We start from the raw sequence: 14,654 nt of genomic DNA, 5'->3' as shown, positions 1-14,654 counted from the left end.
CTGGTTCCCTGGAGGTCAGAAGAGAGCTTTAGATTCCTTGGGACTAGAATTACAAATAGTTTTAAGCCACCATAAGGATTTGAACCTGGGACCTCTGGAAAAACAAGTGCTCTTAACAACTGAGCCATCTCTCCAGCCACTCATTCTTTTATTCATGTGATACGCGCGCGCGCGCGCGTGTGTGTGTGTGTACCATAGAAATACAACAAAAGAGCAAAAACAGAAACAAGGCTGGGACATGAGTCCTCAGGTAAAATGAGACCCAGAGTAAGAGTAAGGTCAGTGTAAGGTTACCCAATGTCATCCACCAGTAACCCCAGGCAGCAGGGCAGAGACGAGCCCTGGGGGCTCACTGGCTAGCTAGCTTGCCTAGATACAGCAAGTTCAGAGACCTGGAGCTAAGTTACAGGAGATTGAGAGCCACCTCAGCTGCTACTGACAGCTGCCAGGGAAAGCCTCCGCACGCTGCTCTGAGACTGATCTGTGAGTCTGATGGAGGATCAGCACGCAGCTCTCAAGCTGCGGACTGTAGGGTGTCAGGCCAAAAGGCCGCGTGCTGGAGGCCAGGGCAGCGCCGGACTCCCCAACGCCTTGTGCTTTCGCATGCTCCCCTCCCCCTCTGCCTGCAGCTAGTGCCTAACTCTGCCTCTGGCCTGGACCTGGGTCAGGCCCAACTAGGTGGCCATGTCATCCAGACCACCTTGTATCTGTAATTGGTCACCTTGAGCCCTGGTCCCTCCTGCCCAGCCTCAGCGAAGCCCAAACTGTTTGACATCCTAGTTCCTTGGTGCTTCACTGCACCCAGACTGAGCTCGGAGGCCGACTGAGCACCAGATGCTCTGGCTCTGTTCCCTCCAGGTCAACCTCTGGCCTCCTGTGGACCCTCCTTTCTCTGCCTCAAGCTCACGTCAAAACCTACGCACTGGTATCTCTGAGGGAAAAAGCTGTGGTAAGCACTTTCAGGCTTGGAAGGCAAGAAGGCAGGGCAGAGGTTAGGCTATGACTGTTAGACGCCTGGGGGAGCAAGGGACACCCACCACTTGGGCCCCTCTTGGCCCCACCCGCCTGTGCCAGACTCCCAACCCTGGGAACTCAGCAGTGGGAGCTCAGCCAGGCCACCAGCAGGGCAATTAAAACATGGTATGGCTTCCAGTGGGGTTAATCACAGCTGTGTCCATAGACATGCCTTTCTCTGAGGATCTTCAAACCCTCACTGGGCATGATCTCACTCTTCATCTGGGGTCCCCCTCCCTGAAACACCACCAAGAAGCCGGGACCAAGCACAGAGAGACCGAACAGAGGGTGAGGGCGGTGCCGCCCACTCGGGTGGCTGGATGAGGGTTTGCTCAGGCAGAGAATAGGGCCTTCATTCAGTGTTGAGGAGAGGCCGGCCTGCCGTGAGCCAAGTGCTCCTAACATTGTGTCAAGACTGCCCACGCCAGGGCCTGCCCTGGAGCCCACATTTCTCGAAGTACCATGATGTCTCTGGCACTGTGGCACGCGTTCCTTGCCAAACCCATCCGATGTCCTTCTAGTTGAGTAGCTGGTACTGCAGGGACACCTCCACCAACACAACACGTTGTCTTGGATGGGTGAATTAGGAGATCCCAAGCCACTGGGAAGGGTAAAGAGCCTGGTGAGAGTGCTGTGTGGCGTAGGGCCGGACCAGGGATTTGGGACTTCTGTGGAAGAGCCTGAGCCAAGTTGCAGGCGTTTTTAAGGAAAGTGACCTTCTTGGATAGGTGACTGACAGTGCTGCCTGTGGTCAGAGGAAGGAGACACTCACAGGCTAGACTGGTCCAGGCTAAGAACTGAAGCAGAGGACAGAACTGTAGGAGAGACAGATTCTGTGTGGGGGCCTGTGGCCAGGGGGAAGTGGAGGATACAGAGGAGGGGAGCTTGCTGGACAGTGGGTAGGAGCACCCACTGGGAGCAAGGAGGGACCCACGTTGCATTGCTGAGACACCCAGGAGCCTGCAGCCCTGGAGGCAGGGCCCTCTAACGTCCCTCCACCCTCTTCCCCTGCCAGCCAGTCCGCCAGCTGTTGTGGGTCCCCCGGCCTCGTTCCTCCCCCTAGAGGCTCCTGGGAGCACAGCTACTTCCTCCTACAGTGAATGGTGTACAGTGTCCTAAAGGCCTCATCCCTTCAGTCTCACTTCCTAGGTCAATCCCTTGATGCGGCAGTCAGGCACCGGAGTCCCCTTAGAAACCTGGGAGAAAAAAACTAGTCACCGAAGGTAGAGAAGGTGTCCAGCTTGGGCATGAGGGGACAGAAGAGGCTCGCTCAACTGTCTACCCCACAGAGCAGTACCCTCTAGGGTACTTAATCTAAAGTGTGGCCCACTGGAGTTTTTGGCACACCCCTACAAGCTATATGAACTCGGGTCTGTTTTACCTTTTTTTAAAGATTTATTTATTGTATGTGTATGAGTACACTGTATGTACTCATATTGGTTGTGAGCCATCATGTGGTTGCTGGGAATTGGATTCAGGACCTCTGCTTGCTCTGGCACAAAGATTTATTTATTATTATATGTAAGTACACTGTAGCTGTTTTTAGACACACCAGAAGAGAGCGTCAGATCTCATTACAGACGATTGTGAGCCAGAAATCTGCCTGCCTCTGCCTCCCAAGTGCTGGGATTAAAGGTGTGCACTACCACGGCCGGCCGGCGGCATTCTCATTTCCTGACCAAATCTGTCTTGTATTGCATCACTGACTAGTCATCTGAGGGGAGATAGAACTGAAAGTGAGTTAAATTCTAGAAAGCATAGTGCATGTGTACAGTGGTTACTGTTACTTCAAATTCAGGAAGAGTTGTTTGGCTTCTCGGAATCTCTCTCCATCTCCCCTGAGGTCTGTGGGCCATCCTGGGCTTCTGCCAACTTCACCCTGCCCTGTCCTGCCCACCCATCTCATGGTTGACTGCTTCAACTAGAAGGCTCCCTCTGGAGAAGTGGGATCCAGATGTGACCTTGGCTGAGGACCTGCGGGTCAGTGGGAAGGGTACCAGTCAGGGCCTGGCCCAATACTATCTGCATTAAGATCATGACTCGAGGCAAACTGTTTACCAATGCAGTGAGGGGTCTATTTATAGCCTCAGCTGCTTTTCCAGCTTACCAGGAAGGGGGCAGGGTGGCTCCCCAGAGCAAGGTGCGAGCTGGGACAAGGACCGGTCCTCTGCCTGGCAGCACAGCCCAGACCCCTGGGCCCCTCATGGCACGGGAGACCTTTCCTTTCACATCCTCCTCACTGCGTGCTCTCCGCCTACAGAGGGAGTGGCTGGACTGGGAGGACCGGAGGAGGGCTGCAGCCCATCAGTGCCGCAGCCACAGGGACCTCCCTAGTCCCCAGGCCCGGCTCCTTAGGCCCCGTCGCTCCTGCCGGGACCCAGCTGTCCACAGTGCCCTGTTCTCTGGGGACCTCCAGCAGGTCCAGATCCTGTTCCAAGATGAAGAAGCTGCCAACATGATTGTGGAGACTGTGAGCAACCAGCTGGCCTGGTCAGCGGAGCAGGGTAGGGAGCACCATCTAGGGGGGCAGAAGAGGGAGAGGAGTGGGGGCTGGGAAGGGAAGAAGAAGCCATACCCCACTTCTCCATAAAGACCCCAGAATGGACTCTCCCTCATAGCCACCCGTATTAGCTCCTTCCTAAACAGTTGAGGCCAACCATGGTTTTCCTCAAACTCACAGAGATCCACCTGCCTCCGCCTCCTTAATGTTGAGATTAAGGGTGTGAGCCACTAAGCCCAGTCTCCAAAAGTTTTTTGTTTTGTTTTGTTTTGGGTTTTTTTTTTTTTTTTTCCCCGAGACAGGGTTTCTCTGTGTAGCCCTGGCTGTCCTGGAACTCACTCTGTAGACCAGGCTGGCCTCGAACTCAGAGGTCTGCCTGCCTCTGCCTCCCAAGTGCTGGGATTACAGGTATGCACCAAACAGAAAGTGTTTTAAAAGGCTCTTCCGATATATACTCTCAGTTCAGGACTGGAGTGGACCCCTAAGCACGGGTGCAGCTTGGCTCTGTGCTCAGTAAGCTAGACCTTGGGAAGGCCGGCACCCACTGTTAGTCACAGACAGATGCTCTCCCCACATCCCCCATACAAAGTTCCACAGTCCCATTTTTCCTCCTCAGGATTCTGGGTGCTGACTCCAAAGACCAAACAGACAGCACCTCTTACCATTGCTGTGGCCCGAGGCTACACAGACTGCGCCCGGCACCTCATTCTGCAGGGAGCTGAGCTTGATGCCCGTATAGGAGGACGCGCTGCCTTGCACGAGGCCTGTGCTCAAGCCCATCCCGACTGTGTCCGGCTGCTGCTTACATTTGGTGCCAAGGCTAACGTATTGTCTGAGGAGGGCATGACCCCCTTGCACCTCTGCACAGCTCCTGAGTCTTTGCAGTAAGTGCCCGCGGCCTGGAATGGTTTTATGGGAAATGTATATCTGTGTGCACAGTTCCCCTGCCTAGGTGCAAAGGTGACTTGACCAAGCTTCGTTGTCTTCAAAGCACCTTGCATATTACGTTTTCACATGTAGAAGGAGGTCTAACTATTTCTTATGCATAAATGTGTATGTGTACATGCACGTGTGTAGGGGCCTGCAGAGGCCAGAGTAGGGTGTCGGGTCTCCTGTGGTTGGAACTACAGTACTGTGTCTGGTTTTCCTTCTACTTTGAGACAGAATCTATGTTGCCAAGGCTAGCCTCACACTCCTTTTTTTTTTTTTTTTTAAGATTTAATTAGCCGGGTGGTGGTGGCGCATGCCTGTAATCCCAGCACTCTGGGAGGCAGAGGCAGGTGGATTTCTGAGTTCGAGACCAGCCTGGTCTACAGGTCTACAGAGTGAGTTCTAGGACTGCCAGGACTATACAGAGAAACCCTGTCTCAAAAAAAACAAATCCAGAAAAACAAAAAACAACAACAACAAAAAAGACTTAATTATAGCCGGACGGTAGTGGTGCACGCCATTAATACCAGCACTTGGGAGGCAGAGGCAGGCAGATTTCTGAGTTCGAGGCCAGCCTGGTCTACAGAGTGAGTTCCAGGACAGCTAGGGCTACACAGAGAAACCCTGTCTCAAAAAAAATAAAATAAAATAAATAAATAAATAAATAATAATAGAAAAATCAAGATATGTCAACATCATCATCATAATAATAATAAAGTCAAGATACGTCAACATTTAGAATGTACTGCAGAGGGCTAGAGAGATGGCTCAGCGGCTAAGAGCACTGACTGTTCTACCAGAGGTCATGAGTTCAATTCCCTAGCCGGGCGGTGGTGACACACGCTTTTAATCCCAGCACTTGGGAGGCAGAGACAGGTGGGTTTCTGAGTTCGAGGCCAGCCTGGTCTACAAAGTGAGTTCCAGGACAGCCAGGGCTACACAGAGAAACCCTGTCTCAAAAAAAAAAAAAAAAAAAAAAAATTCCCAGTAACCACATGGTGGCTCACAACCATCTGTAATGGGATCTGATGCCCTCTCCTGGTGTGTCCTGGTATGTCTGAATATAGCTACAATGCACTCATAAATAAAAACTTCTTTAAAAAAAAAAAAAAAGAATTTACTACAGAAGTAGATCTCTCTGTGGACTCAAGACCAGCCTGGTCTATAAAGAGAGTTCCAGGATAGCCAGACTGTTACACAGAAAAACCTAGTCTCAAAACAACAACATCAAAGCATTACACTAGGTAGTTTGCCGGAGGTGATGGTTCCCAGTTCCTGGCCCTGGGCACTTTACCCCTGGGATCTCCAGTTATCTGGGTTCCACTAACATGATCTGTCCCTGGCTTCCCAGTGGCTGCTTCTGTTTTATTCCTTTTCTGTTATAAATTACCATTGGTTTTCTTTCATTGGCCATTTAGTGCAGCTCATGTTCTGTCACCACAGTAGGTACATTTGTGCGACATATTGTAGCACATTTGCTACAACAATGTGCTGGCCTATAATTTTTTCTAAGAATTCTGAGACTGAGAAACAGTTTCTCCCTAAAATGCTTTCTTTGATTTTGCTTGTTTTCTCTAAGGAAAAGTAGAGAAGTCCCTAAAGGCTTTCCTTGACCAAGTGAACAAAGCCTGTTGAGGAAGGGTAGTCAAATTTTTTTTCTAATATACCTAATATTCCATGTGTCATATGAGTTTTCCAAATCTTGCCTTATTAACATGTTAGGAGACCAGAAGCTGGGGTTGTGGCTCATTTGGTAGCGTGCTAACAAACAGGCATGGAGCCTTGACTTTGGTCACTGGCACCACATGGGCATGGCGGGGCACGCCTGTAATCCAAGTGGGTAGAAAGAAGAGAGATCCGAAGGTCAAGGTCGTTTTCTGCCATGTACTGTTTTTTTTGTTTGCTTGTTTGTTTTTGCTTTTTGTTTTTTGGTTTTTTTGAGACAGGGTTTCTCTGTATAGCCATGGCTGTCCTGGAACTCACTCTGTAGACCAGGCTGGCCTCGAACTCAGAAATCCGCCTGCCTCTGCCTCCCAGAGTGCTGGGATTACAGGTGTGTGCCACCACCGCTCGGCTGCTATGTAGTGTTTGAGGCTAGCAGAAGAGAGGTGTAGCAGTGATAGCTTACCTAGCATACCTGGGGTTCACACCTAGCACAAAAGAAATAATTCTGGCACTGGGGGAAAAGGGAGGATAGACAGAGGCAAGCGGACCTGTGAGTTGGAAGCCAGCCTGGTCTAGAGTGAGTTCCAGGAAAGTCAGAGAGCTACATGGAGAAACCCTGTCTATAGAAAAAAAGTAAATCCGTTCTGGTGATGGTAGACTCCCTGGATTCTGCCATATACATCCATTAAGGCTATGTATGTGCTCTTGGCTGCTGACTAGACTATTTGGGGCATAACTTTTTATATCTGAAAATTCAAGATACTTCTGACAGTTTCAGCTGGCCCCATAACTCTGCTGTTTGTAATGGGGGTTTTATGACCAGATGGGGAACACTAGGCCAGACCTCCAAGCAGAGGTGTCGGAAGGATATGTGTAGTGATAGCAGATCTTGGGGTCCCTAGGATGTCTTCCAAGCCTTGCACCCTGTCCGTAGGTGCGCCAAGTTGCTGCTGGAGGCTGGAGCGTCTGTGAATGTGGCATCGCAAGGGAGCGAAGTCACGCCCCTGCATGTGGTTGCAGCTCGTGGCCTGGAAAAACATGTGGCCCTCTACCTGCAGAACGGTGCAGACGTGGCCCTGCGCACCAGCCAGGGAGAGACGGCGCTGAACGCAGCGTGCGCTGGAGCAGAGGGGCCGGGCAGCAGCCGGCAGCACGAGGCTGCAGCGCGGCAGCTCCTGGAAGCCGGGGCGGATCCCCAGGCTGCAGGTCGCAAGCGCCACACACCACTGCACAACGCCTGTGCTAATGGTTGCGGAGGTCTGGCCGAGCTATTGCTGCGCCACGGGGCAAACCCTGGAGTCACCAATGGGGCGGGCCACACACCAATGGACTGCGCGCTGCAAGCGGTACAGGACGCCCCCAACTGGGAGCCCGAGGTCCTCTTTGCAGCGCTGCTGGACTATGGAGCTCAGCCGGTTCGCCCAGAGGTGTGCTTGGGAGGGCCGGAGGAAGGAGGTGCCAACCGGAACCGGGAATCCTAGGCTAGAAATGCCCCGACTGGAAAGGTCTAGATCAAAAGCTTCTCTTAGTTACTTAGAGGACTATGCCCATCTTTGCAGAGGGGAGAGGGTATCCAAAAGAAGTCAAGGAAACTGGGGCCAGGAGCTTGGAATGTATGTGGACAGGGCAGGCTGAGGCGTTGTCTGGGGCCGTTTGTATTAGCCAGCCTTGGGCTTGCCTTAGTTGGGGCAACACGGGACTCCTACTAAACACCTATTTTGATTTCCAGATGCTGAAACACTGTGCCAACTTTCCTCGGGCCCTGGAAGTCCTCCTTAATGTCTATCCATGTGTCCCATCCTGTGACACCTGGGTGGAGGCAGTGCTCCCAGAGCTGTGGCAGGTATGTCTTCTCCAAGGACCAAGTTCTTTACTAGGGGGCTAGAGGGGCCAGAGGCCTCTCCCTTTGAGCTTCAAGACCAGGTCCAGAGGAGGAAGGCAGACCCCAGGCAAAAGAGGGTCAAACTCCTGGGTTCCTGGCCTGTCTGGAACAGTGCAGACAGAAGTTTGATCTTCTATACTTCTAGCTCCCTGCTGACAGACATTTATAAATCAGTCAGCTATGATTTGGTGGGAATCCCACCAGCACTTCTGGGGTGGGAGTGGCCCATGATGGAAATCAGTCTATGGCAGGGTGCTAAGTAAAAAATTCCCAAGCAGAAGCTGGAGAGCTGGCTCAGTGGTTAAGAGCACTGACTGCTCTTCCAAAGGTCCTGAGTTCAATTCCCAGCAACTACATGGTGGCTCACAATCATCTGTAATGGGATCTGACGCCCTCTTCTGGTGCACCCGAAGATAGCTACAGTTTACACATATACATAAAATAAATAAATCTTTAAAAAAAATTTCCGCCGGGCGGTGGTGCCGCACGCCTGTAATCCCCAGCACTCTGGGAGGCAGAGGCAGGTGGATCTCTGAGTTCGAGGCCAGCCTGGTCTGGAGGCAGAGGCAGGTGGATCTCTGAGTTCGAGGCCAGCCTGGTCTACAGAAGTGAGTTCCAGGACAGCCAGGGCTACACAGAGAAACCCTGTTTCGAAAAAACCAAATCCAAAAAAACAAAAAACAAAACAAAAAAAAAAAAATTCCAAGCAGGATGTGGTAGTGCATGCCTTTAATCCCAGCCCTTGGGAGGCAGAAGCAGGCAGATCTCTGTGAGTTCAAGGCCAGCCTGGTCAACAAAGAGAATTCCGGGACAGCAAGGGCTGTTACATAGAGAAACCCTATCTTGAAACCCTCCCCACCCTATCCCCCAAAAAGATAAAATGCCCTGGCCCTCTATCACTGAATTATCTTCTGGAAGGGCAAAATCAGGGGTATTAGATCACCCGATCCTCCCTTCCTTCTGGCCTAGGAACATGAAGCCTTCTACAGCTCAGCCGTAAGCATGGAAAACCAGCCAAGACGGCTGCAGCACCTGGCCCGCTTGGCTGTCCGCACTCAGTTGGGTGGCAACTGTCGGCAGGGTGCCACCCAGCTCCAGCTGCCTCCACTGCTCAGAGACTACCTGCTGCTGCGTGTGGAGGGGCGAATCCAGTGAGCACTGACCTTCCACGCAGCCCTGGAAACACAAGGCCCGCTTCCTCTGCACTTTGCAGGCCTCCACTGACATCTTAAGTCACCCGCTGACCTTCAAACCTTCTCTGCCCATAAGTAGATGGCAAGCTACAAGCAACTGACCCCTTGTGCAGCTTTTCCTTGTCACCTATATGCCTGCTCTGTCCGTTTCATGGTGACAGGCCTTTAGATTTGATGGCTTATACCTCAGACCCCAGTTCTCAGGAGCCTGAGGCAGTAGTTTTAAGTTCAAACCTAGCAAGATCTTGGGGGTTTGAGGGTGGGCGGAGGGGAGACCCTGCTTCCTGGCCTGTGTATTCTATACAGACTCTGGATAGAACTTCAAGGAAAGTTCTCGGCACTAGGTGCAGAACCCCAGGCTCGACACCTTGCTGAGCAAGTGACCCATTCCAGAGTCACACACCTCTAGCTCTTAAGGAAACCCACATCCTAGATGCGGGAATGATCTTTTTCTCCTCCACTAATTTATCATTTTATAGCTAGATCACTGTGGTTCCCCCCAACACCCATCCCCCGGTCATGGAGTCCCTCTCCCCCATCCCCTTCTCCTCTGTTAAAGGCACAACTCTGACAGTTCCTTTTAGTGGCTCTTCCCAACCTTCTGGCTAAAGTGAGACCTCAGCAGGGCCTGGGGTGGAGCTCGAGATGAGCACCTGCCCGGTGTGTGTGAGACCCTAGGTTTGCAGACTCTAACCCTCCACGGAGCAGTGACATCATCTGGGAGGCAGAAGCTAGAGCTCACAAAGCAGCCTGGGCTATGTAAGACCCTGTCTCCAAAACAAAATGAGAAGAAACGCCTGAGCAAGATGTAGGCAAGATTCTGTCGTATTCTCTCATCTCCTCTATACACAGGCCCAGAAATGCAGGCTCAGGAAACTGGTTACCACTTCCAGAACTGAGCCCTTCTTGGAAAACTGTTTTCAGTACCGGTGAATAAAGCTTGGCACAGTCTTCCCCATTTTTTGGCCTGGACAACACTCTATCTACAGAACTCTAGTTTGTGACCACTCCCGTGGTAGCCTGCCTTTACCTCTGTGCTTATGCAATTACTACTGAGTCTGAGGCCGGGGCTGTAGCCTTTGAAGAGGCATTTATGATGTGTTCTCCCTTCTGCCCAAAAGCTGCATAGAATCTTAAATGGCAGTCGCTCTAGAGTGGCTTCGGGGGCCCAGAAAGCTAGAAAGCTGCCCTTCCTTACTTTTGGACCCAGAGACAAAAGGTGCCCACCCACCCTTAGGAGAAAGCTTTTCAAGGCAAGTCAGTTCTATGAATACAAATAAATAATTTGTGCACAGAGCAAATGTATGGATATTGTCAGGTTTAAATGTGACTAGAGAGCCCACTGCTCTACTTTTATTCTCCTTTGTGTCTTTGGGGTTTCTAAATTTTCTACCTTGAACAGGTGTTACTGGTGACATGAAAAAAGTTATAGCCCACCAGTCCCCCCCCCCCCGCCCCGCCCCCAGTGCCGCCTCCAGCTTAGAGCCTGAAGTAGCTGTCCCAGCAGAGAATAGAGGGACTTGTTTGACCTTTTGCTGGGGATCTAGGGTCTCAATCACCAGTTGGCATTACCAAGCAGACAGCAGAGACACATCAGAAGGCCTGGGCCTGCTTCCTGGGCCTCTGTCCAGTCCCCTCCTCCAGGGAGCTCTGTCTGTGCAGATTCCCTTTCACTGGCACAAGACAGCCTCTGCCCTGGTTCAGCAGAGCAGGAACCACCTGTTTCTGGATAGAAGGTTTGCTTTAGTTCCACAGAGCCAAAAGATCCAAGACAGTGGCTCTCAAGCAGTGGGTCGTGACCCCTCTGGGGACCCCAAGGACCCTTTCACAGGGGTTACCCAAGACCACTGGAAAACAGACATTATATATAAAAAGATTCTTTTATTATATGTAAGTACACAAGAGCTGGCTTCAGACACTTTTTCTACTCGCTCCAGCCCTGCTCGCTCACTGTAGCTGTCTTCAGACACTCCAAAAGAAGGCATCAGATTTCATTTCGGTTGGTTGTGAGCCATCATGTGGATGCTGGGATTTGAACTCAGGACCTTGGGAAGAGCAGTAGGTGCTCTTAACCGCTGAGTTATCTCTCCAGCCCACAGACATTTGTATTATAGTTCGTAACAGAAAAATCACAATTATGAAGTAGCAATGAAAATATTCTTATGGTTGGAGGTCACCACAACATGAGGAGCTATTAAAGGGTCACAGCATTGGGAGGGTGAGAACCACGGGTCTTAGAGAGGAAAGAGGGCCCTCCCAGTGCGATGTTGCTTTTTTCTTCTCATTTATTTATTCACTTTACATCCCAATATCAGTCCCCCCAGGCTCCTCCCCCTGCCCCTCCCCTTCTCCTGAGAAGCGGGAGGTCCCCCCTGGGTCACTGTAGGACTGACTAGGTGCATCCTTTCCTGCTGAGACTAGACAAGGCAGCCCAGTTAGGGGAACAGGATGCACAGGCAGGCAACAGATTCAGGGACAGCCCCTGCTCCACGCGTTGGGGACCCTCATGAAGACCAAGCTACACACCTGCTACATACGTGTAGGGCCTCGTTCTACCCGATGCTTGTTTTTTGGGTCATGGTTCCGTCTCTGGGAGCCTCCAAGGGTTTTGTTCTCTTAAAGAAAAGATATGCCGGGCAGTGGTGGCGCACGCCTGTAATCCCAGCACTCTGGGAGGCAGAGGCAGGCGGATTTCTGAGTTCAAGGCCAGCCTGGTCTACAGAGTGAGTTCCAGGACAGCCAGGGCTACAAAGAGAAACCCTGTCTCAAAAAAACCAAAAAAAAAAAAAAAAGATACTGGATTATAGGTATTAGTTTTGTAATAGGCAAAGATTTTCCAGTTGCAAAGAGCATATTAAAAGAATCAGAGGTTATAAGCGGTTTTGCTTTGTTTTACATCCTATTTGTGTGTGGGGATGCCTGCAGAGGCCAGAGGATGGCACAGGAACCCCGGAACCAGAATTACAGGTGGTTGTCAGAACCTGGAAGGGCAGCAACTACTGAGCCATCCTCCCAAATCCCAGGTTTCCTTGATGAATACTACACTATAAACAAGTACAAGGCAAAATACTAGAAAGCTATTTGTAGTTAAAGATGTCATTCTTAGGTAGCACATGCCTAATTCCAGTACTCAGGAGGCAGATCTCTGTTTGAGACAGCATGGTCTACAAGAGAGTTCCAGGACAGCCAGGGCTACACAGAGAAGCCCTGTCTCGATAAAACAAAACATCAGATATCATTCTAAGGGCTGGGGAGATTTGGTAAAGTGTAAGTATGAAGGCCTTTATTTGATCCTCAGCATCCACGTTAAATAATAACAATAATAATAATAAAAATAAATCAAGCCTTGGTGGTACACATCTTTGATCCCAGCACTTGGGAGGAAGGGGCAGGTGGATCTTTCTGAATTCTAGGCCATCCTGATCTACATAGCAAATTCTAGGACAGCCAGGACTACATAGACATTGTCTCAAAGTAAATAAATGAACTTATAATATTCAAAAAAAAAAAAAAAGGCCAGACACAGCTGTATGTATGTAATGTCAGTGCTAAGAGGTGAAGGCAGGTGGTTCCCTGGGGCTTGCTGGCCAGCAAGTGTAGCCTAAGTAACCCCAGGCTTAGTAAGAGGAATTGTCTCAGAAAGTATGGTGGAGAGAAGGACTGAGGAAGACTCCTGAGGCCTGCATACATTTGTACCTGTATATATACACGTGTCCACGCACACGTGCGCAGAGGCTGCAAGATTGCTTGGCAGAGTCATTTCATTCCAGTTACCCCAGAGGCTGAGTCAGGCACAATAGAGTTTAAGGTCTGTCTTCCTGAGTCTGAAAGAGTTCAAGGCTAACCTGGCCAACTTCAGGAGATCCTGACTCAAACAAAACAAAACCAGAAAAAGCAGAGCATAGTGGCAGATGCCTAAAAGGCAGAGACAGGAGGGTCAGGAGTTCAAAGTCAGCCTGGGCTACTTGGAGGACTGCCTCACAAAAACAAACACCTACGCCTCCAAGTTCATAGTTTAGAAAAGATAAAGAGAACATCTACAGTGTCATGAAAAATGATTAAGGAGGGGCCAGTGAGAGGGTATTGGAGAAAGGCAGTTGCCACAAAGGCTGGTGACACTAGTTCGATCCCTGGGACCCACAGGGTAGGAGAAGCAAGTCCCACAAGTTGCCTCTGACCTCTACCTTGGGGCTGCGGTGCACACATCTACATATATTCAATCAATAAGTAAAATGTAATACATTTTTTAAAATGACCAAGACCATCAAAACACTCATGGTGGTGCCCAGATGGAAAAATCAGAAGTTCAAGATCATCCACTACACCGGTTCTCAACTTGAGACCCTTTAATACAGTTCCTCACGTTGTGGTGACCCCAAACTGTAAAGTTATTTTTGTTGCTACTTCACAAATGTAATTTCGCTACTGTTATGAACTCTAATATAAAAATATAAAAAGGTCTGATAAGCGACCTCTGAAAGAGTCGTTTAGACTCAAAGGTTGAGAATGGCTGCTATACTACAGAGAGAATCAACAGACAAAAATGGAGAGATGGTTTAACGGTTAAGAGCACTTGCTGTTCTTTCCAGAAGACACACCTGAGTTCTCTTCCTCGCACTCAAGACTGGCGATTTACAACCTCTTGTAACCCTAGCTTCTGGAGATCCAATGCCCTCTTCTGGCCTCTGCAAGCACCCACACACGGCATACACATAGAAACAAAAGAAAATATGTTTTTGTTTTTTTCGAGACAGGGTTTCTCTGTATAGCCCTGGCTGTCCTGGAACTCATTCTGTAGACCAGGCTGGCCTCGAACTCAGAAATCCGCCAGCCTCTGCCTCCCAGAGTGCTGGGATTACAGGCGTGCGCCACCACCGCCCGGCGAAAAACATAATTTTTAAGAGTGCATTGTATTTGTATCTCTCTAAAATGCCTTCCCGCTTTATTTATCAAAGCTATATGAGGCAGAAATCTTCAAGTACTTAAGACTTTAAACTGTATTCTTGCCTGTCTCCTCGAGTAACAACTGTCTTAGAAGTCAGAAATACCAGATCTTACCGCTCCCATCATTGGAGCCCGGTGCACATTGGTGGAACAGTAATGGATCCCATTAGCTCTGGAGCTTGAGAACCAAACCGGAAGGAAAACCACGCGGGAAAGAAGGAAACTAGAGGCGGGTAGACCAGGAGAGCAGGAGAGCGTGCCAAGGCGATCTTCTAAGCATGAAACCACGCCCTCCCACAAGTACCTCCCCCAGTCTCTTCTCTTTTGGCCCCGCCTCTGACCTCCAGGAGGCCAGAAGCCACGCCCAATAGGCGTGGCTTACTGTCGGAGGTCCGAAATCCCGCCAACAATGACTCCGCCCCTCCTGCTGCTGCACAACCTGGCCCTTTTATTTAAAGATTACGTTTACGTCAGTCCGCCTTACGTAGCTTTGCGTCATCAGTACAAGGCGGGGAGGCGGGACTTC

At 50.4% G+C, this 14,654-nt stretch overlaps 1 protein-coding gene and 1 long non-coding RNA gene across 2 annotated transcripts; one reads left to right on the top strand and one right to left on the bottom strand.

Annotated features, from left to right (window-relative positions):
- Positions 1-3,217: 3,217 nt before the first annotated feature.
- Asb16 (ankyrin repeat and SOCS box containing 16) lies at positions 3,218-10,365 on the top strand. Its single transcript, XM_052195660.1, has 5 exons — positions 3,218-3,518; positions 4,131-4,398; positions 7,044-7,536; positions 7,839-7,952; positions 8,961-10,365. Exons 1-5 carry the CDS (start codon positions 3,218-3,220, stop codon positions 9,144-9,146), a joined length of 1,362 nt encoding a protein of 453 aa, XP_052051620.1. The 3' UTR covers positions 9,147-10,365.
- A 719-nt stretch (positions 10,366-11,084) lies between these two features.
- Positions 11,085-14,396, bottom strand: LOC127694076 (uncharacterized). Its single transcript, XR_007979784.1, has 3 exons — positions 14,243-14,396; positions 11,711-11,799; positions 11,085-11,229 (listed from the first exon to the last, which is right to left on the bottom strand). It is a non-coding gene; the product is annotated as an uncharacterized LOC127694076 (long non-coding RNA).
- Positions 14,397-14,654: the final 258 nt, after the last annotated feature.

The sequence above is a fragment of the Apodemus sylvaticus genome, chromosome 10, assembly GCF_947179515.1.
Source record: "Apodemus sylvaticus chromosome 10, mApoSyl1.1, whole genome shotgun sequence".
NCBI classification, from domain to species: domain Eukaryota; kingdom Metazoa; phylum Chordata; class Mammalia; order Rodentia; family Muridae; genus Apodemus; species Apodemus sylvaticus.
This window is presented reverse-complemented; position numbering and strand designations above follow the sequence as displayed.

Bases quoted from the DNA above. Each gene is read 5' to 3' on its own strand.
- Asb16 (XM_052195660.1), top strand. From the start codon at position 3,218: ATGGCACGGGAGACCTTTCCTTTCACATCCTCCTCACTGCGTGCTCTC. The intron at 4,399-7,043 runs GTAAGTGCCCGC...CCCTGTCCGTAG, and splicing joins ACAGCTCCTGAGTCTTTGCA to GTGCGCCAAGTTGCTGCTGG. The intron at 7,953-8,960 runs GTATGTCTTCTC...CTTCTGGCCTAG, and splicing joins TGCTCCCAGAGCTGTGGCAG to GAACATGAAGCCTTCTACAG.